A 23446-nucleotide genomic window follows, 5' to 3' on the forward strand; every position below is an offset into this window, starting at 1 on the left:
ACATATGGATATATTACATATATCCAATCCTATTGATTATTAAATATTTAACTGAAGAGCTGGTGGAAATGTGTCATTTAAAAAAATAATTCAGTGTGCGTTATTGTTGCAATTATCGAAACACTCAAGCCAACAAACCAGCCTTACTGAATGTGCATGCGATTGTAAAATGACATTTTAATAGTGTTTTGACAATCAGTAAAAATCGAGCCGCTTGTATTTGTAGCTTTTATTTTTATTTTTTTTTTCTGGCATGTAAAGTACAAATAATTAAACAATTCCATGAAAAAGTCTTCAAGCGTCTTCAGCTGAAATCCCAGTAATAAATATCCTAGTCTAAACTGAAAGGTTTTTTTTTTCTTTGTTAAATTTTGACATTGTTCATTTGGTCATGTTTGGAAGTATGAGATTTTGTATATTTTTTTCCGCAGACCATTGGTGTCAACGGAAATGTTTTGATCATTTTCACTTTTGATTTGTTCTACCATTCCAGGAAAAATGTAAGAAAAACATCACTAAGTTACTGCGTCCCCTCTTCTAAATAAATAGACACAAAATACAGTTGGTTGAGAAACAGAAGGACCACTCACCCCTTCAGTACCTAAAGACTCCCAAGGAAACCTTCCTGTAGCTTTTCTGAGCTCTGCACTATTTTGTTGGAGCTCCTGGTTAGGTTTCCAATTGTGTAATGAGGCTCAAGAAGCACAAATTGATATTGAAATCGATACAGGTGATCTCAGTATACAATGCAGCTATGTAAACTGAACCCCTGATATCCCATTTTGTAAATCAAACCATCAACATGAACAAGAAAGCTTCTTGTGAGCATATCAAATCAAATCCCTCCCTTCCTGGCTAGCTGAAGGACCCTCAGATGGGCCAAAGCCTGGCTACAGGGGCTGCGCCGTGTCTCAGGGGTTCACCGAGTGGTTGAAAAAACAAGACTGTGATAAGATTAAATAATTAAAAGATTTTCATTTAACAAGACAAACAGAACACAGGCAGTAAAGGCATAACATCTAGCACAAAGCATGTATGTTTATACACTTCAATTAGTTAAATATAGCAGTGCATTCTTTGACTATGGAGAACGTTTCCAAATCGTACTTCTAAAGCTGTTTTTCTATTTGTCCCCCTTTTAAGAAACGAAATGGTGTAACCACAATTTTGGCAAACTTAAAATCTTTTAAACTTGCAAATATAATGAAATAAACCATAAATATACACAAAACATACTTTATACGAGGCAATAATAATAATCATAATAAATAGTTTTTAAGTTAACAATAAGTTAAAACTACAAGCTTAAAGTCGCCCAAATAATACAAGTTTGTTGGCGCTATTTTGAATTTTTTCTGTTTAAATTATTTTATGTTGCAACAAAAGCTACCACAGACTTTACAAACACAATTGAACACAGATTGATTGAAAGAAAAAAATCTAACTAAGTCTAAAATCTGCATACACTGTAAACTGCAACTAATTAAATAATGGAAGAAAAATAACAAACTTTACCCAATCAATGCAACCAAACATAATCTTTGACCCATGTGTGTTCTCTATGGAAACATCAACAACACAAATACACTAATTTAACATGTGAGTCTTGATATGTAAATGAAATCAATAAATTACAGGAAAAATGATATTTGAAATTGACATGGGCTAAAACTGATGATATATTAGACAGTATTCCTTTCAAGGTCATTGAGAATTGCTCTATTAAGACAGCCAAATGATGCAGTTTGAGCTAGCATGGTCAGAGCACAAATTAGGGGCTGAGGAAGTGATTATGGCAATTTTGAGATCAGAGCTCTCATTGCTTGTTTGATTTCTTAACGAGTCTGTTCGTTTTTGCTCCTTTCACGATTCCGCAAACCATTTCAGTGTGACATTTAATTTCTTTTTTAAAAAATATATATCATTTGTTCTCAGTCAATATAAAAACAAAGCACATTGCACTTACTGTTCCATAGGAAAGTTTTTTTGTCTTTTTAAATGATTATTGTTGTTGCTCAAGCAGTGTAGTACTGTTTCCTGCCATTGTCCTTGGCTCTTTGCTGTACATCAGATGTAGGTGTTCGTATAGACTGTGTATGAAAGGTCGTTTTGGACTGTGGGTTTGGTTTCTTGGGTTGACTGTTCTACATCGGACATGGCTGGGTAAACAACTCCAGCTGCAGCTCAACGTGGCCTGTTATCTCGGTTGTTCCTAACGTCTATCACTGGTCTCACCAAGTGCTCAGTCCTACTGTGCTATCTCTTTCAAATTGCATGACCAAAAATAGCTAGATTAGTCCCTTTATGTGGTCAGCTCTGGACACGCCACGAACAATCATTCAGAGTATTTCAGGGGATGAAACAGCATGAGTCAGATTGAAAGATGCCTGTGTAAGTATTTGAAGTGGTGCAACGGTTTTGAAGGATAAATTAGTCACAAGACAAAGCGGATGATTTAAATGTCGGGGGAAATATTATAGGAGGATGCGTTTTTCTTTCGTCGAGAGACTGATTCATCGCATTTATTTTTGATATGCCTCTTATCATTCGGTGTCTGCATGAAAGATGTGCAAATGGGATTGCTTGCATCTGTCACTTTTGGTTTAGTGATTTAAAGATTTATAAATGTAAACTGATATGCGCAACTTAAACATTCAAAAAGTAATGATAACTGAAATTGTAGAGGGTCCTTATTCAATAAATAACATCGATTTGTACAGCAATTACTTAGGGAATATTATAGTTGGTCTTAATTGAACCTTCTTGTACTGACTTGCAAAGCAGTTCTTTGGCAAAACTCAAATCTATCTAATCGTAAAGACTCATGCTCAATCTCAGTTGTGAATCTGCGTCACTGTTTCAATCTGCATTTTACTTTTTTATTTAATTTTGCAAGCAGCTTATAGAATTTGCCAGCTGGGCGATGAGCTGGGCTCATTGGAGCTTTATCTGGGATTCTCAAGTCAAAGAACTTCATTTCACTGCACCATCATTGAAGCAACACTGTACACAACTTCAGGACAAGAGATGTGTGTGTATGTGTGTCTAAGCAGTCAAAAGTATAGATATGTCTGTCTGGCTATACCCCCAACTGTTTACCTGTAACTTTATTTTTTTCTCCATTAAATTTGTTCTTGTTAGGTTCGGTTTCAATCATCTTGATATGGTTAGACAGTTAAGTTTGTATGAGATACATTGTTCCTTCGCCCCCTCCCCAAATCCCCACCCATACACCGCATGCTTGTTCCCCCTTGCTCTGCAAAGATCAGAGGGTTTAAAATAAAGCCATGCGATGTCCCAATTTTTCCAAGCTTAAGAATCTGTAAAAATTCAGCACAAGGTCTTGTTCCTTTGTATGTATAAAAATAGATTTATCTCTAATGTAATCCTTTCAAAGAGATCGTCCTCTTTGGCTAACACAGCGTCATTTAGAAAAGCAAAAAGCAAAAATGTCTTGAATATAGTTGACCTTATTTAATCTATTAATGTGTGCAGTTGTCTTGATATTGAAAGACATTAGCTCTCCCCCATGGTAAATCATCAGTCTGGGCTCTAACAGACATTTCAACTGGACAGGTTGGCCTTAATGTTTCATCAAGGGTGCCATAAATAATCTTCATGCAGTTGGGTTGGGGATATTTTAGAAATGCTATTTTAGTGGTTGTGCCAAACAGATCTGAAGCAAATAAATAAATACTTTTCTGTTGTAAACAGAAGTATAATTATGACACTTTCTTTTCTGCAAGGTTGATTTTGTGCAGTCATCTCTTGATAGGGCAGGAGTTCAAAGTTTCTGCGAAGCTTTTGTGAGAATCAAAGGGTTTTAAAGTAAAACTGAGGAGCGTTTAGCAAAGTTGGAGGAGCTGTTAATATTTCTCCTCACTGGATCAGTGATAATCTTTACATTGCTGGATATCATCACTCGCAGACATGACTCTAAGTCAACTTTAAGTGCTCAGTCTTTAGGAACTGCAGTTTACTTAATCTGCTCTATTCATATTTTTACCCATATATTCTACTGAAATGTAAAACTTTGACCTCATTTGTTCAGGGAGCTTCTATCTATGCACTCAAGAATAATACCGGTGCTCTTGAGTTTTTGCTCATCTGTGTTGTTTCACAGCAGACCTGCTTTGGCCGTTGTTGAGTTCACAATTTTTCAGTAGTAACCCTTTTTTTTTTCAAAAGCATTTAAAATCGAAACAAATTGTCTTTGTCTTCTCTTGACCTTTTGACAAAGGATCTCATGCCGGATGATGGCTGACAGAGCAAAATACAATCATCTGAAAATGATGCAAAAGCAAAACAACACCGGTATTTCCCTTCGACGTGGCTGTGTTATGGTGAAACACTTTTCATCTCGCGCTCTTCTCTCTCATGGCCACCGGAGACTTACTAATGAACACTGTCACCATGGGAGCCCTGCCACTCTGCTCTAAGTTCACAGACAGTCTGCTTGTATTAGATCCATCTTAAGGACCGATTAGAAAAAATACAGCTTTACTGGACTAAATATGTGTAATCTTCTAGTTACTGAACTGTGTTTCTGTGATACATAAGTGTACTATTGTGTTGTTTGTTGTGAGACTGTGAGGGAAAGTGATTCTGATGGCCTTCGAACTACTCTTTTCTGTGACCAGTATTCATTAGTTAACCTAAATCATATTGGGTCTGAGCTGAACAAGCCCAGATAGGGTAGAGAAACTGCCTTTACGCTAGGCACCACCTAATGCAGGTCAGGAAACAGTAGTCAAAGTTTCTAGAAAATGCTTACATACTCGGCTATTATAACCACCTTAAATATTGAATATATAGTTATATTTTAATAGACGTATATAAGAGAACACTGTTTTTTAATTTCATTTTCTTTGATCTAAAAAAACTTGCTGATTCAAAATGCCCAAGTGTAAAAAAAGTGACTACATTCTCTCCAGCGAGATAATGGGAGAGATGGTGGGGTAAGAGTTTGGGTAAATTGCACATATTTCGTTCGCTTAAATTGTTTGATCGTTTTGTTCATCAGTTGTCGCTATTTGCCTGAATTCAATCAAAGCACTCAGTACACATTCTCCGTCACATTCGTTAGACTGTCTCCTAAATAGATCGCTCTTGCCCCTACCCAACAAACCAGCTACGTACCCCTTCTAATTCAATCCAGGCAAATACAGGGAAGGACTAGCATGTTGTGTAAAGAGAAAAGAAAAACTCCACTAGTGTGTGTTTACTTGAAACTCTGACTTGTGTATGCTTGCATATGGATATGTTTGTGTCGTGTGTGTGTGTGTGCATGTGTGCATGTATCTGCGTGTCTGTGTCTGTGATTCCGTTTTTATGAATTTATGTGAGAGAGACTCAGTCCAGGCCCATGTAGAGTGATGGCACAGGGAGCTGCTCTCCCTGCAGGTCGAAGGAGCTGGCGGCAACAGCCTCTCTCTCTCTCTCAGGCCTTGTGCTGCTTACTGGTCTTGAAGGAAACCTGCAGCACGCGGTCACCCAGGCGATAGCCGTTAAGGCTAGCAATAGCCATGGCAGCTTCATCGTAGTTGGTCATGGTGACAAAGCCAAAGCCCTTACATTTGTTGGTGGTGAAGTCACGGATGACCTTGACATTGGTGACTGCACCGAAAGGCCCGAAGAGCTGCCACAGGACACTTTCGTCCGCCTCAGGGGACAGGTTGTACACAAAGATGCACCAGCCGGCTCCAGTTGGACCGGTAAGGTTGACGCCGGCCAAACTGGTCATGCTGTCAATGGTGATGGGTGAGAATCTGGGGAAGAGAGTGGGAGAACTACCATGGGTGTCATTCTGAAGTTCCACACAGCATTCAGTGCTCTATACTGTCTCTAATGAGCGTGTATCTTTGAGAAATGTTAACGCTTGTAGTCAGGCATGGAGTCAGGGGACCCCATCTCCTTCCCCTCTCCTGCACAGTTTTGTAGGTAAATATGTGTGGGCACCACAGTGGCTCCAAACTACCTGCTTTCATACAAAATGACACTGTGAGCCCTGAGACAAGACACCCACACAATCTGCATATTTTCTCATTTTCTCTGCTGACCAAAGCCTCTGGAAGAATTAAACACATGAATCACGATGTTCAACGGAAATCACAGTATTGAACAAAACACAGAAACCTAGAGAGGGATGAAAAGCAAATTGGAATCAAATCATACAAAAACTGGAGCAAACAGAGGAGACGCAAACGGAATCTGGTATGTCCATGCTGGTGAAAAAAAGGGGACATTAAAGCAACTGAAACTGACAATGTTAGTTCATAAATAAATACATAGAAATTATTTCTATTAATCAAAACAAAAGAACAAAAGGTTAAACAAAGCCATGCCAGAATACCCTGCTGTCGGAATGCTGCATCATTGCCTAATGCAATTACAGATAGTCTTTTGTTGGCTCAGCTGCTTCTGTAGCATGGTTAAATGGGTTGTGGGCATTAAGAATTATGGCTAGTATCTGATTTTGAGATGAAGTCAGCAGGTGGTATTCCGGGCACTTTGTTTGAGGTTTTATTTTGGCATGGATGCTTTTGAAAGTACACCTTTGGCATTTACCTCTTGACTCCGTAGCTGGCGTTTAGTAAATTGTCGAGTCTGCAACGCAAGAGGGAGAATGAAGGGGATGCAGAAGTTAGTTATGAGATCTACAAAGAAGGGGGGGCTTTCATGTTAACATGTTGCTCCTTCACCAGCTGGCCTCCAGAGGGCATCCTTCACTGCAGCGTAGTCCCAAACCATCCAACCACAAACTGATGATGTGTCAAATTGGCCTGCTGGTTTTTATTTAAGCTCCAGAGTAATATGTTATTTTACATCTACTTATTCAAATTAAGTATTCATACTGAGCAAGTGAGCATTCCAAATCTGGGGGTGTCTACAGTTTGTGAAGTCCCTTAAAAATATTTCATGCTGGAAGCCTTGGAAAACTTTTTATTCATAATTATCCACATAGATGTGGATAACATCTATCATTATGATGCCTAAATGCCTATTAAGTATAGGCGACATTCATTTAACTTTGCTTTTTTTGTTGTATTTGGGAAAAATCTGGTTTCTTACATTGGTTTTGAGCTGTTATTTGGATCGGGTCCCTTTCCCAGTGAAGGGATCACACTGCAGTGTAAAAGAAAGTCAGAGAAAGAAATTGAGAAGGAGGGACACCATATTGCCATTTCCTTCTTTACTAGAACGTAAAAAAAATAGCTTAATATGTATTATAGTGACAGACAATCTGTTATTTATTCTTTAATCATTCTCTGTATTGTTAAACTAGATCACATTTACTAATTTGTGAATGTGCCACTTCAAAAATATTCAGATGCATTTACTCTTAGCCATTCTCTGATGTAGTTTAGAAAAACTTGCTGACTTGGCTACTGACACAGTAATGATATTCCATGTCTTACTAAAACAATGCAACGCTGACACACTTGCAATATTACGAGTTGGATTTGCTATTATTGAGTTTGCTTAAGCTCAACGACAGAGCAGGATAACCTGTGACTTGACCTTGAAATTATATTTATTTACAGACTATCTGTTGGTTAGTAAGGGACTCATACATCGGGTGGTATGAGGTTGGTAAAGGTTCAGTACCTGAAACGCTGAGTCTGGTGGTGGAGGGGTCCCGTGTAGCGACGAGCAGCAGTCTGGTACAGCTGAGTGAGTAAGGCCTGGCCTGTCTTCTGGCTGGGGTTGTTGGCGAACTTGACAGTGATGGGCTCGGCAGCACCCAAAGGCTTCTGTCCGTTCAGTCCTTTGATGGCCTCCTCTGCTTCATTTCTCTTGTCAAACCGGATGAAGCCCACTCCTCGTGATATGCCTGCTCCGAATAGCAAAGCAGGACAGTGTTACTACCTTGGCATCAGTGTTGCTTCCTGCAAGCGTGACTGGTCTGACACAGGCTGTATTGATATATAGTTTATCCCAAAAAACTGACTGACAGTACCTGTAACTTGGTCCACTAAGATCCGTGAGGTGATGATCCGACCATATTGGGAGAACAGCTGTTCCATGTCCTTCTGGCTCATTGTTTTAGGGAGTCCACTAACATAAAGGTTGGCATCGCGAATGGAAGCCGAACTAGGCCGGGCATACGATACCTATAACACACAATATAACATAATCACTGTGTTTTGTTTGTTTTTTGTTTGGAACAATTTATAGCAGAAAAAAGAAGAACCGTCACTTTGACTGGAGGCACATGTTAGCTAAAACTAGACTGAGTTTCCAAAAAAATTGTTGCGATTTTGCCTTGTTTAACATTTACAGACCCAGTTGTCTGTTTGGTGTCTGTGGACTTAATCAGAGTTATAATGAGAGCATTGCAGACATGCTATAATGGCCGTAACCGTTACCCACACCGAGTGTCAGCTTTGTTTTGTACTTAAAAAAAAAATCAGCCTTAGTTGATATATTTTCCTGAAATCACCAGTGACTTAATTAGTGCATGGTCATTTTCTAATACATCTGTGTTTATATCCCTTATGGTTTTCTGTTGGTCTACTTTCAGAACATTTTGAGTTAGTGGTGCAGAGCGGGATCTAATTGGCTGTAAAAGCAATAGACACGTTCTCATTTTTGTGTTTATAGGAACACGTGAGCACTTCTGTGACAGATAGTCCAGTCCAGTGCATTGTTAAAAGTGGTGTGTTTGTGTGTGATGGAGAGACAGAGTGAGTGTTGTCTGAGATAGGCTGAGCTGCCCTCCCTGTCCTGCCTCCTTCCTTTGTCTCTATTCTCCAGGGAAGAACAGCTCTACAGGCAAACAGCAAACAATGTGATTGCATCACAAGAATTGCAAGATTCCCAATAACATATAAACATGGTTTTCACACACACCCGCGTGCTATTTGTCTGCATGTATATGGTGTAATGAATGCAAATGTATTTAGAAGTAGTTGCACTATTCTTTGGTTTGTTCTGACACAAAGAAAACAGTGATAACAAGTACTACACATATATTGTAGATATCTTTAGTGTGAATACAGGTGTTCTGATTTTATCCATCACTGCTAAGCACTAGTGTCTATTGTGCACACAGATGGACTGTATGAGCAGGAGGGTTGTGTGTTGGAGTGATTAGGGTGTTCTGGACGAGTCAGGGGGGAGTCACTGTGTTCGGGGAACAGAGGCTGCCCTATAATTAACCCTCTCGCTGTCGCTCCCACAGTACAGATGGTGCCTGAAGCCCATATGGCCTCTAATCCTGTCATTGGGATTCTGCTCTTTGAGCTACCCCCTACCCTTCTACTGCTGCCCCCACCCTAACACCTTCACCCCTTTCTATTGAAGCTTCCTCCAAAATCAGGAAGATGAAACCGGTCTATGGCCGCATGAATTATTTTTGAGATTTAAGAATAAATTACAAAGCAGTTAATTACAGACAAAGTTATCTATGTACAGATACATTAAATATGAATGATCTTATATGATTAACATTGCAGTGTAATAATTATCATGACAGTCTCATTACTTCTGCTCTAGAGTGAAAGTAAATTCACAAGGTTATGTGCACTTTTAATATAATATAAAATATGATTTGTCTGTCTGTTTATCCAAAAAGTAAGCATATACAGTCTGTGACTTCAAGCGAATTGTTTGATCAGCCATAAGCCATTTTGAAGGACAGCTGTTTTAGGATCACCTGCTCTGCTCTTTCAAAAATTCGTTTTTTCAATCCTGCAGTTCATTTCAATCTTTGATCTTCTTTTATTGTGTTCAGGGGACGGAGAGAATCAGTTTTTATGCCCCATCATCTGATTTTGGGACAAAGGAGCCCCCCTAATTAGCCTAGATTGGAGGCAGATGGGCTAACCTGGACTGACCCTCATGCACCACAGTCAGGCTTCCTAATTACATTTCCATCACAATAACCTTTGCATGCTGTCCGCCCCTTGCTTTCTGACCTCCACTTTCTCCTCCTCTTTCAGCCTTTCTCTCACTTCCTTTGTTCTAGCCTTCTGCCCCCTCATCCCCATTTTCTTCCCCTCCCTCTGTCACGTCTGTCACTGCCTCTTTCAGCAACCCCCTTGACAAAATCTACACTTCCTCTCTCTGTCTAGCATGCTGTGAAGAATAAAAAAAAAAAACAGAGCAAAATTGGTTCAGTTCTGCTTACCTTGATTGTTTTAGTCTGCAATTTGAGACCATTGAGTGTGTTAATAGCCTTGTCTGCATCATTTGGGTCGACATAGTTTACAAAGCCATATCCCAAACTCTGTCCTGGAGACAAAGAGAGAGATATAGATGACGTTTGGGATTCTCCAAAACAACAAACAAAAATCACATTTTTTGGCATGTACAATGTGTTGCACCTGTTATCTTGTCTCTGACTAGCTTGCAGGACTCAATTTCTCCAATGCTACCAAACAAACTTTTGAATTCTTCCTGGGTCATGTTCTGAGGCAGATAGTTGACGATCAGGTTGGTTTTGCTGTCATCTGTGGAGCCGTTTGTGCTGATGACTGGGCCGTTAGGCAGACTGGTTCCGCTTGGACCGTTGGACACCTGGGTTTCCATGGTGCTGATTATCTGCTGAGGAAGAGGGTGGAGTTAGATTCATAATTCACAAAGAGACATGGTGGTGATCGGCGCTGATATAAATATAATATTTATCACACCATTTTGCAAATGCAAATATAACCACGCACACAGACTGTCCACTTTGTCACTGTCAGCAGGAAAGGTCAGGAATCAGCAATGCTAAAATGGAGACGGATACCAGCTCTGATTTATTATACCCCACCCACCCCCACTGCACCCCATATTTCCTCCTCTCTCGCTCTCTGCCTCTGGTCCTGCAGATGTCACAGTCCCTTTTCCCTTTCTCCTCCCCTCCCCCCACTCTTTTCCAGGGTCAAACACCATTACATCATTACACAGGGATGGATAATAGTGATGGTAGAAGTGTGTGTGTGTGTGTGTGTGTGTGTGTGTGTGTGTGTGTGTGTGTGTGTGTGTGTGTGTGTGTGTGTGTGTGTGTGTGTGTGAGGTTGGCAAGAGACTGGGGGAGTTAGGAGTGGCAGAGGTTGAGATTATGGACAAAGGGAAGAAAGCGGCACTGTTAAATGGATTTGGTGCTACAATAAAAGGAGAATACCACGGTTTGGTTAAAAGATAAATCGGGATTACATGTTTGCTCTTCTGCCTTTGTGTTTCCTAGTGGTCAGCTGACAGTGGAGTAAGGGTATGGGTTAGTGTACAGTACTATGCTCATGTCTGCTCTGTTGCTCTGGTGTGCACCATCTTGCTTAACGTCAGCCACGTGGGATTTCAAGGAACATCTGTTTGGTCGCAAACAAAACTTCCTGAATTATTTTCCACCCACTCACTCACAAGCAACACCTACTGCTTGGTGTTTAGAGAAACATATCTAGCATAAGCCTTCATAGGAAACAGGAACTCTGTTCACATTAAACTACACTGAACTGATGGAGATCGCTCAGCTGTATGAGATTACTGTGGTAGTCTCACATACCATGCTTTAAAAATAACCACCTAAATGTGTAAGTCTATGATTCTCACATTTACTTATTTTTTTTAAGGTCTAAAGTCATTTATTTGGATTTGATTCCCTTCACTTGTCAAAATAAATGAGCGTTCATGTTTTTGAATCGTGACGCTAAACGATCACCTTTATAGCACGGCCCTGCTGTGCCTTTGCACTATATTTTTGAGTACAAAAATTTCTGCTTTTATGTAGCTCAGTAACTCCATAAATTGTCTGAATAAATAACGCTTGCGTGGTGGTGGAGGCCAAAATGTAAATTTTGATGTCAGATTGCTGGATTGAGCTGCAGCAGAACTGGGTGGGTGTTATGCAAGTCAAATGGGCTAAATGAATCTTCTCTTGGATGCTTACAGTGTACTCAGAAGCAACAAAGGGACTTAATTAATAAATCCTCAAAGTTATTTTGAAATTTGCATGCTTGATGGAGAGTTTATTGTAGGTGTCCTTGAATCACTAAACAGTATAACAGGAACACATATTTCTCTTTAGCTCTTTGAAGCATGTACTTTTAATGGACAATTGATGTTATTTAAAAAAAAATTTATTGGAAAAACCTGGATGGTTAGCAGACAGAATTGACTTGTAACCTCATGTCATCTCTTCTAAAACAAAAATCATATCATTGTTTCTGTGTTAAGACTCATTTTACTGAAAAGGACTCATCTCTTCCTTTGTGTGTTTAATGTATTTGTCATTTCATGTGCTCTCCTTCTTTTTCTAGTCCCCCTAAATAGGTCTGTCTAATGAAACCTGCTTTTTCCCTTGCTTCTATGACCGTCTGTCTTGCTTCGAGCCTCACCTTGACTCACGTTGCCCAGGTAACAGCCCCTCAAAGACTGCATTGTTTCAAATGGCTGAAAAAGCTTTCTTACCGTAGGCTGAGTGTGTGTCTGTTCTCATTAAGAGCGCACAGGTTAGACATTTGTCCGCCTTTTATTCTGTGTATTGTATGGCTTTGTAGGAAATATAAGTCAGATTGACAATGACAAGGGGCGAAGCAGCACAGTGACAGAGTTAAAGCAGCCTAAAAATAAAATACTTCAAACACACATCTACGCACAAACAGCAGATGACATAAAATAGCAATCTGTCAAGCAAAGGTTTTGATGTCCAGCTGTAATGCCAAGTGAATATCACTTGCGTGCCCCTCTAAATGATAATGATGAGATGCACGTCTTGACAAAATAAGGTGGAGTCAAGCGGTTATGTTATTCATCGTAATAATAACCTAGTACATTGTTGTGTGATGTGATGCATCTGACTAACAGAAACACAAACAGCTGAACGTGTCCCAAATATGACAGAAGCATTTCGAGGGAGGGGGAAAAAAACAAAAAACATATTAGAGCAAATTTGACTCGCCCACGAAAATAACCCTCAGCATGGCAGAGCACACATTCCCAGTGAACAGTGTGAAGTTATATAATTCACAGAGCCACCGAGGAAAGGGCTGGGCTCAGAGATTGGCTGACACAAGCAGCAACTGAGATTAAGATTTTCATATAGAAACTGAGAGCAACAGCATGCTTGGAGGTTATTTGAAACAAATAGAATTTTTTTTAAGCTGTCATATTTCATTTTATACACCACCAACAATAAGCAAATACTCTGGATTGCAGTAACCCAATTACTGTGTAATATAGAGAAATTACTGGGATGGGTGCACAACAGCATGAATAATCGCGATATGCTGTAAGTATACACATACTCCAGCTAGTGGCTCCAGAGATTTTTAAGTATTGGTGACAAATACAAAGATCTCTCCAGGGCTAGTTAGATTTCCTAATTGTGTAAACCCTTTGCTGCCTTTCATTACCCATTTTTCTGAATCACTGTCTAAAAAGAATGAAAACAAGCCAAATAAAGACAATTTTTAAAAAATATTTTGCTGTGGTAGCTCTGTGTGTTCCCCCACCTCGACTGCTTTCGTCTATTCTGGGGTTCTGCGAGATCTCCCTTAATATTTAATGTACTGCATCAGCATCGCCTACACATGGTCCCAGACTTGCACGCCAACCAAGAGTCCTGCCTCCACTGCCAAACACATGAACCCAGACTCGCACGCAAACGAGAGCCTTGCCTCCACTGCCAAGCACACATTCCACCTACACGGTACACTATTAAATTACAAAACACAGAAGCATTACAAGACTAAATGTAAACGCAGTCTGTGTTCTCTGTCTTCTGATGCATATAAACAGCTTCCCCAATTCATTTCTGCTCCAAATGCACTAAAGGACTCCGGGCTATAATGTACGGAAGAATAACACTTTCCCAGTTTAGCTCATAACATGGGATTTACCACATTAGAGGTTACAGTTTGGATGTAACATCTAGCGTTTTGACACAAAGGTCACGCAAGGGAATTATAAGCTCAGTGTATAGGTAGATTCACTTGCCCTGCCTGTGTTATGTGTATCTTTAAATCACTCAGAATGCACAGTAAATGTATTTAGATAGACACGGAATTAGAATCACAACAAAGATTTATTCTTTTAAGACATAACCTGTACCTATTTCACATTTTAATGCGTTATGTAAAGATTTTTTCTTTTTGATTTTTTCTTTTTTCTGGAAGGCATGAATCAAAAGTAAATGCAAGGCTAAAGTGTAAATGAGCCTTCTAAATAACACAGATTACAGGATTATCCCAAACAAAGGGCATTAGCCACACTCTCTGCAGCTTAAGGGATCATGGTGGCAGCTGTAACACAACAGGACGACAGGAGTCACAGCTCCTGTCAGCCATGCGCTCAGACTCCATCCTATTCTTTACTCCACAGACTACAAATGAAAGATTTCTAACAGATTTCAGCTCTCGGAGGAGCGCCTGTGCACCGCTTTGATAAAATCACAGCAGACAAAGGCGAAGGAGAGAAATCTTGCAAGTCCTCGTAGCATGCGGGTCGCTATCCAGCGTGCTGAAAAAGGGAGTGGCTTTCGGACGGTCTCATTTTGAGGCCGGCGATGGCCGTGAATCAACCGAAGACCACCGAATCGTCATTATTATTAACACTAATGGTTTTAATTCGAAGTACGAGCAAAAACAATAAAAATAAAAATAGGACAACAATCTCGATTTGTCTTTTTCTCTTATTTCTCCCTGTTTTAAAAAGCCAAGACTTGTGAGCTCTGCAGGCATTCATGAACCGGAGCGTCTATTTGCTGAATAAACGTATTGAAACGACCAAACAAAAGAGCCACCCGTTCCTCCTCTTCTCTCTCGCAGAGGCTATGGCAGCGCTATGAATATTAATGTAAACAGTGGCGCTTTGTGTGGTGGCCAGGGGGCTGCAGGACTCTCCGGGAACAATGATTGTTACAGTCACCAGCTCCGAGTTAAAAAACGCCACGATAGGTCAAATATAATAAAAGTATTTATTAGCGCTTTAAAATGGGTTACTTTTTCTCTTTTAGAACGGGGCTCTTTTAATTATTTGTTTAATAACTGCCTTTGACATAAAGCATTCTTGAATTCACTATATATTTATATATAATTAATTTACAATGATATATATTTTTAAAAAATGAACTGTCACATAAAATATAGAATTATTTAACTCTTTATGAAATTATCACTGTCGTTGTGTTAGGATTTTGCAAACAAGTAAATTCTATAGTCTCAGAGGAAGATATGTTTTCTAACTCGGCCTGCTGGGTTTATTTGTTGTTAACTATATAAAGTGGTGGGCAACAGGAGGCATTTAACCGCTTATTTGAATGGGATTTTACGTCTCGACCTAGGACCCAGCATAGTTGTAAATAAATGACATTAAGCCTACGCTTATAAACGTTTAAACGTTTTATGTCTGACGTCAGGCTTAAAGATTCACGTTTAAATCTGTGCGACTTAAGATCAAACAGCTGGTTTTAATGTGATGTCCTCGACTGTCCTTGTCCTTGAATTGTGTAAGTGCCTTGGAAAGGTTATCTGACTCAACGCTTTTATTTGCTTGGCACTGCGGTACAGGCATGGGAGACTGCGGACCATGTGGAGGGGAGCCACTGTCGGTGTGACACTGTCTAGGCCTGCAAAAGGACAATAGGTAACGTACAGAGCGAAGAGAAACCACAAGTGCAATTGGAAACGAGACAAAAAGTGGACAACAAATCAGATCGATCCTGTGCACCTCCGTGTTGCACACTTTTTCCGAGCAATATTTCAAATTCCTTGAAATGATCTTACAGGTTATATTTTTTTCGAGGACTATCTGCCTCTCGTCCTGTTTCCTCTGAGTGTTAAATAATTTATTTTGGTTACTATTATTAGCCATAGACTGAGCAGCCTGAACAGTTTATTATGTTTAAATATATCAAGCTCTAATTAATAATTACGCAATCCCCAAAAAACTAAATTAACGGTCATTTTTATTTTTCACTCTAATAAATACTTACTGCTCTCCTGCGCGCAATATTAAGCTTTTTATCTTTAGCCTTTGCGCTTATTCTCTGTTTCTTGGTTATTCATTTGCTTCAATAATTTTATGCAAACGTGTCTGGTCTTAATTCGCCTGTTTGGATAAACTGCATTCAAGCAGAGCATTTGAAGAGGAAAAGCTGAATAGGTCGTTTGAGGCTTCAAGGCCCTTGTTGGGTGCTCAGGTCCAGCAGAGACACGCCCAATCCGACCGTCGGCACACAGCAAAGCTAATTTATCAGCGCTCGTCGGATGAAAGGAGACGAGCGCACTGCGAGCAAGCATGGCCATCTTGTAGCCTACGTGAGCGCTGTGAAACTCGGAGAAATGCGCTTAAAATGGAGATGTCCGTGTGCGGCCTTTACTGTCGCGGCCTCTGAGATTTCCAGCCCATTTACTCGGTTACATCGCAACGAGAACCCGGAGGAATTTGGACTTTGTCTGATTCAGTGCTAACCAATGGGTGCGTAATCTCTCTCCTCCCCCTCCCTCTCACGGAGTGACTCGACCCTTTTTCCCTCCCTTTGCCTCGCTGGATGGGCCCTCAGCCTCCGAGGCATCATGTTTTGTCTCAGAAAGCCGTCTCCAGCATCCTTGTTCTGCACCAGGCAGAGAAAGCCCGTCCTCCCCCCGCGCTGAACCGCCTCATGGCATTTCTCCCTCTCCATCACTCCGACCCTGCAGGATTCCTACATCTTGACTGCTTATTACGAAAGAACTATAACCAGAGCTGCGACATTTAGGCACTTGTAGTAGCTATGATGCTAAAACGTAAAACGTGTGCTACAGAAAATGGCAGGGGAAAAAAAGAAAAAGAGAATTCTTTCAACGCGGAGGATGACTGCAGGCTGGAGCGCAGCCGGCATGGCGCATCACTCAGTATGAGATTACTAACTGCCTGTATGGATTGTTAATCTTATCGTAATAATAAGGCGTCGCATATTGGACTTAAACTTTTGACTCTAATCCCAACACTCCTGCATGTCTTGGCACAACCACAGATCTGGGTTTTAATCTCCACAAAAAAAAGCATGAGTAAAAAAAACGATGTTACATGGATCTGTCTACGACTAGCTGCATCACATGTGTACACAAAGGGACTGAGATAGAATGTAAGCTACAGCATCTCCCTCACAAATATAAAAGAAATAGAGGCATACGTACAGTAACCATTCTTGACGTACAATGAAAGAAATCTAGGTCCTCCTTTGCACTGGTCTTGAATCTGAAGGCTGAGTCTCTTATACGCTCTTCGGCCTTTATGTTATTTGGCCCTTATGTTCTGTCAGGAGTGAAACTTAAAAGAAAAAAAAAGAAAAAAAGGAAAAAAATACAATCTTCGCCAAGGGATCTCAGCCCTCTGAGATTGTATGTGTCCTCTATAGGATGAAATGAGGAGAAAGGGCTTTTCTACTGGATGATGATGAGGGAGAGCGTTCTCTCCGAGTGGCGTGGGTGATGGTTCAGAAAAAAAGAGAAGCAGTGATCCTCAGCAGGGTGTGTCCAGGGGAGGGTGTTCTGGTTCTGCTGTTTTTTTGTGTGTAATTCCTTGCTCCTCTCGCAGTCTCCTTCTGTGCCTCTGCTGCAATGTTCTTCTTTTATGCGTCCTCCTGGCTGGCAGAGCGCGCTGCTGATTGGCTATTTGTGCAGGGAGGGTACTACATGGCAGCCATTGCAATGCGCTCGTCTCCCATTATCCCCTTCAGGAGAGATCACCGAGAGTCCTCCCCCTCTTCCATCCCTGCCCTTCCATCTCTCCACTCCCTCCTTCTCGCTGCCCTTCCTTTCTTCCTGCCCCCCTCTTCACACACACACACACGCAGAGCAGTGTGAATAGGGCTCCACCTGCACTTTCAGAACAGATGGGTGCAGAAGAAGACAGTGGACTTGTCTCTCTCATTCCCCACACTTTGCACTCACTTCGGCCTCAGCACAGCCCCTTCCTTTCTCTCTTAGTCTTCATTTAGGCCTGCCTGACACCATAGCAAACAACTACGCTCCATAGGCCTTTGTCTTTCCAAATAAAAGCAATGTAGAGTGAAGATCAACAGACTTTCTCAGTCCACATTCATAGTTGTGAAGCAAAAAGGAAGGCTAGAGAGCTATGCCACAATTTGGCGTGAATTGCAGATACACACAAAGCCTAAGATCCATACGATGGCTGATGATTTCTGGACATCTCATATGCAAGGCAGATGGTTAGCTATAGAGTCAGGTGCAGACGTGGGAATAACAAATTAGATAGCCCTCAAATTAATTCAGGTCTTTTCATTTAAAAATTGAGAAAGGTACAGTTGTAATTCACATCAAGCTGTGCCAAATAGTCTTTTTTTTTCTTTGCTTTATGATCAGAAATGTGGCCGGTAGTGATTTTTGTCTTGCTTTACGATTCCAATATCCCCATCCTTAGTAGTTATCAGCCCTCTCTGCCCACCTCCTGCTGCTCACTCCTATGTCCCTTGCTGTGTGGTGAGTGCTCACTGAGACATGCTGTTTGGGCTCATCTATAATGCATCCCCTGCCCCGGGACATCATGTGTGACAAATGACCTATTTCTGTGCAGACCCCCATAGGGCCTTGACCTGAGGGGGTGGGTGGAGTATGCGTGCGAGTATGCATAAATCAGTGTATGTTTGTTTATTTGTGCATGAGGCTATGGTTTTTGTTGATGTGAGGAATTGAGATGATGAATGAAGGTTGGTGCTGTGCGTGGAATTAATGCCTCCTGAGTCTTTTTTAACTGCGGATGAGTAGTAAAAGTGTGCCGATTGGTTCATCTCCTCTCCTTTGCTCTCCCTAAGTGACACTGAGGAACCTTCAGGTATCTGTGGTGTTACCATCTGTGGGTGGATGTTGGCTTACTTTCATAATAAAATACAGGGCAGGAATCAGAAAGAACTCATTTAATTTTACTTTGTGTCTCTTACTGTTCTTCACACCTTACAGTCCCGATCACTCTTGTAGACCCCCCTCTTCCTTTCTGTCATTGTCCCACAGCTCTCTTCCAGTTAGATTCTGAACATGGGCTCTGTCTGATATTTTACATAATTGCCTTACATAAGTAGCAAGCTTGGCTCAGAGCTTGGATGATATTAGCGGAGATGAATATTGCATGAGGAAAGCACTCGTTAAGCGTTAATAAGAGGATAGAGATGGAGCCCCACTGTCAGTCTGTCTTAACCCCGCCCCCACCATTCTGACAAGCAGTGACTCAACTCAGCCTGGATGCGTTGGAGCCTTTGAGTCAGTTTGTTAAAGAGGGAGTGTGCATGTGTGTGCAATAGCACACATGCACGTACGCTTCTACTGGCGTACATGGACGTCTGAGGTGAGACGACGAGATTCGGTCATTAGGTGCTTGTGTTTTTTCCACCTTTGTTTGCTGAATAAAAGCGGCTCTTGTAACACAAAGGCGCCCAGGACTGTCAACTGACTGCAGGCCCACTTACAGTTCACACTTAATGTGAATAAATGGGCTTAATTGTGGCCCCTCATTAGAGCCCTGGTTAGTAGCACGGCAGCTGAATCCTCCTCTGTGAATAAGAGGGCATTTAAAGCTCCTATTGTGTATTACTGAATCAAAGGATCAAGCATTGGTTTTGCTTAAAAACCTTTTTGTTATTCCACTGATTATTTTCTTATTGTTGAGGGTTCTCCACTAGTGATGATTAGGAGTCTTGTTGGGGTGGTCCTTTTCTCTTTGTATATTGTGGAATGCACCTTGATGCCAAAGAGCTGAATAAAATTAATACACTGATTTTGAAGACCGTCAGCATTCATAGGAAGCTGCTAACTCTTCAAATAGCCTAGAAAGTACAACAGGAGCAAAAATTGATGCATCTTTTATGATACATTTTTATATATACAGTAGATCTGCCAATACAGTGATAAATATGTCATATATTAGACATCTGGGTGGTGAATATAGGTTTGTTGAAGAATTGAGGTCTAAATTCGTTAGGTTGGATTTTCTGTTCTTCATCTTTTTTATTCTCACAGTATTACGTCAAAAACCAGTGCCTGTTGCCATTGCCCTGTGGTAAGGTAGTGGCCTTGTGTGTGTGTGTGTGTGTGTGTGTGTGTGTGTGTGTGTGTGTGTGTGTGTGTGTGTGTGTGTGTGTGTGTGTGTGTGTGTGTGTGAGAGAGACAGAGAGAGACAGAGAGAGACAGAGAGAGGAGACAGGCGGAGTGAGAGAGTCACACTATGACAGCGTATCAGGGGGATGGGTAGGCTGATTCAGCCTCAGGTCTGGTTAATTCGGTGGTCTCTCCACCAGGCCTGACTCTTGGCAGTCCAGGGTTCTGTGGCAGCAGCAATGAAGCAGTTCTTGCTTTCAGGAAAGGTTCCAAAAATAAATTAGCCTCTTTTTGAAAGGACATTTGTTGATAATGGCAACTGGCCTAATTCAACCCTTTATGTATTATTTGGCAATTTTCTTGCAGTCTCCCTCATGGGTTCACTCTTGCACTTTTTCTCTGTCTCTCTCCTCTCTTTCTCTCTATATCCCTCTCTCCCTCTGTCTGTCTGGATGTGTTGTCTCTGGGCTATTATTAGAGTAGACAGGCTGGTGGGAGGAAGTCTCTGAAGTAGACGCTCTTGTCATTTTTTTTATTTATGTATTAAATTCTGCTTTCCATGTGCCTTTTTAATTCTCGGTGTACAGTATCTGTCTTTTGTTTGTATTAAGTGTAGGTGATGCGTTTAACCTCTTTAGACAATGTAACTGTTCCACATTTTTATCATTTGATTAAAGGAAACATCGCACATATGCTTGTCCCTGTGATTATCTGCTAATCATAACGTTATTGCTGCTACTGATGTGAATTCGTGTGGGTTTGAGGAAGGACTAACCTCCTTTAGTGAGACCATGTATTACTCAAAACCTTTTTAAATATAAAGGCATGCTTATGAATCTTTCATTTTGTCCTGTCTGAGGTGGTATCTGGGGAGAGACCTTAAATACACAAAGCTCTTAGACATTCTCTTTGTTTCTTTTCTCGCCTCAGTTCCTGCTGCTCCATTTCTATCTGACATGGAGGAAAAATCATACATGTGGCACAACAGCAACAGAGGAGGTGTGAGCGTGCCCGTTCTGTTGAGCTGAGGTGTTTTTAGCTTTATTTACTCTGCAAATGCCTCGACTTACAATGAACGGTAAATACTGTAAACAGCTATCCTCCCTCATCCTGGAATCTACTTATTGTGCTTTCATGTACACTTTGTTGTGGTGTTTACTCGATAGAGGGAAAGTCGATTATTAGATAGATAACATAGGCTTTCCAAATTGGATATTATAATGTTTCCTAGAAAAGCTTGTGTAGCCAGTGCACTCTATTTCTTCCCCCTATACTGTCTTCTTTTCCTCCTCTCCTCTTTCAATCTCTGGCTTTTACTCCCTGTAGTCCAGCTTTCTCCCCCTCACAGTCCGTCCCCTTTTCAGTAATAGGAGACTTGGAAATCAATAGCACATTAGTCTGGCCGGAAACTCTTATGAAATTAAATATAAATGACTGAGATTGCAGCTCTACCTGCTGCTGACAGAGATGCATGATGGCTCTTGGGGATTTTTTTTTCTTTTCGTTCCTCTCTCCAGTAAACAGTCAGGCCATTTTGTGCTGTTCCTACAGCTTACCGGATCACTGGAATACCTAGTGTTTTTCTTGGCGATTAGTGTGCAGCACTGTAGACTTTGATTGGCTTTGTTTAGGGTTTGACATTTTGTCCTCTGTGTTGAACAATGACCAATCTGATAGCATAATCTGATAGAGCAAATGGCATCGTGGACGTCACAAAGCCGCGACAGCTCAGGAGGCATGAAGAATCAGCCGGCCACACCCATCCTCCAAATACAGCAGCAGCGCCATTTGAATATGAATGAGCACTCTGGTTATTAGCAGATTGCATCTTACTTTTTGCTCTCCAGTATTTTCTCCAAATACAATGTGTGCTTTTCCTTTCATTAAGCTTTCAGGTTTGCTGCTCTGTACTTTTATTCTGGAACTTTTTACATGTAAATTTTGTTGCTTGGTCGTCTTCCATTTTCATTAACTGCTTCAGCGTGTAAAGTGCAACAATTTCTTTTAACATTCTGTTTGGCTTAAAAGCATAATTTGCAAGGTGGCTGGAGAGTGCTGGCTGGTGGGAGGAAAGTAATATGAGACAAAAAGCCACTGCATGCGCTTCTGGGAATTGGTGGAGGCTTGGACAACAGTAAGCTAATACACATAGATGATATAGAAGTAGATGTATTTGCGAGCTATATTTCACCCCATCAGAGATGAAACGGTTTGTGACAGATGGACTGATATTGTTCTCCTGTATGGCCCATAAGTGTAGCCCCTCCTGCTTTCCCTCCCTGACAGATGTAGGGGGAGGACCACAGTACACTCTTCTTTCTTTCAATTGATTTTGGTGCTTGAACCCTTAGGGAGTAGAGGATGGTGGTGGGATGGGTATATGGAGATGTTTTAGCCATTTCCTGCAGCACAGAAACTATAAAAAAGACCAAAGCAAAGGCTTTAAACCACTCAAACATACAGGCATATATCTGCATGTATTCAAATATGGCTGCACTCTCATAGCAGTGTGCACTCTGTGCACCGCTCTGACTAGAGCTTGGATGGATATTTCCATAAATCTTGGTTGGTGAGTGACAGGCTCACATGCATTCATGCATGTAATGTAGGCAGAGGAGAAAATGTGGCTGCTCATATTTACAGGGTGGTGTTCAAAAAATATACACCTGATTCACTAGATTATATTAGCGCATAACTATGGAATAATGTTTGTGTTGTTAGCAAAATTGCTATTATTTCTTTTTATTATGCCCTCTGGATAAGTTGACTGCCAGGAAATTCTGGATTGTGTGTTTTTTGGGGTAGTAATTAAGCTGATATCATGTGATTCAGCAATGATTACCCCCTGCACCAACGCCGACTGTAGGATCAACATTAGGAGACTTAACAGCTGTCTGAGAGCAGATGTGTCCTGTTGCTGCACCCATTCTGTGTCCCTGGAGGGGAGAGGTCAAGACAGGGGTGGAGGTTGAAGCAGAGATCGTCTCCCGAGGATGCTCCATGTTGATGCTTTAAAAGAAACTTTAAAAAAAAAGAGAGAGCAGCTGCCTGACCATTGTATAGCACACCAGTATAAGATGGAGATTAGCATTATTGATGACAATTTTCATCTGGTGTAATTCCTCCACCCTGCGTTAAGAGCAGCTGCTGAGCAAGCAAGGTCTCTAATGACATATATAAAATTCACATAAATATATATATATATATATATATATATATATATATATATATATATATATATATATGTGTGTGTGTGTGTGTGTGTGTGTGTGTGTGTGTATGTATATAAACATTATATATAACCATTGAAGGTGTCATGAAAGGTTATTTGGTGGGTTTTTGTTAGCTTTTCTCTGGAAGGTTTTAGTTATTTTGCCAGTTTCTATTGGTTCTAGTGATGCTCTGGAAGCAGACGCCAGTTAAAAAAG

The 23446-nt window shown here is 40.9% G+C and overlaps 1 protein-coding gene across 12 annotated transcripts; it reads right to left on the reverse strand.

Moving 5' to 3' along the window:
- Nucleotides 1–214: 214 nt before the first annotated feature.
- On the reverse strand, nucleotides 215–17570 carry elavl3 (ELAV like neuron-specific RNA binding protein 3). Of its 12 annotated transcripts, none has more exons than XM_085454546.1 (8): nucleotides 17106–17570; nucleotides 10329–10548; nucleotides 10133–10236; nucleotides 7961–8114; nucleotides 7609–7837; nucleotides 7072–7125; nucleotides 6568–6606; nucleotides 215–5789 (listed from the first exon to the last, which is right to left on the reverse strand). In XM_085454546.1, exons 1-8 carry the CDS (start codon nucleotides 17112–17114, stop codon nucleotides 5441–5443), a joined length of 1158 nt encoding a protein of 385 aa, XP_085310672.1. In that variant the 5' UTR covers nucleotides 17115–17570; the 3' UTR covers nucleotides 215–5440. The 12 variants fall into 12 exon arrangements, with proteins under 12 accessions (XP_085310672.1, XP_085310676.1, XP_085310675.1 ...); XM_085454550.1 differs by having other exon boundaries at nucleotides 215–5768; nucleotides 17106–17569; XM_085454549.1 differs by having other exon boundaries at nucleotides 10329–10545; nucleotides 17106–17568.
- Nucleotides 17571–23446: the final 5876 nt, after the last annotated feature.

This window comes from Copadichromis virginalis, linkage group LG4 (assembly GCF_057382275.1).
Source record: "Copadichromis virginalis isolate Kocher_CV1m ecotype Utaka linkage group LG4, C_Virginalis_male_GT1.1, whole genome shotgun sequence".
Taxonomy (NCBI): Eukaryota; Metazoa; Chordata; class Actinopteri; order Cichliformes; family Cichlidae; genus Copadichromis; species Copadichromis virginalis.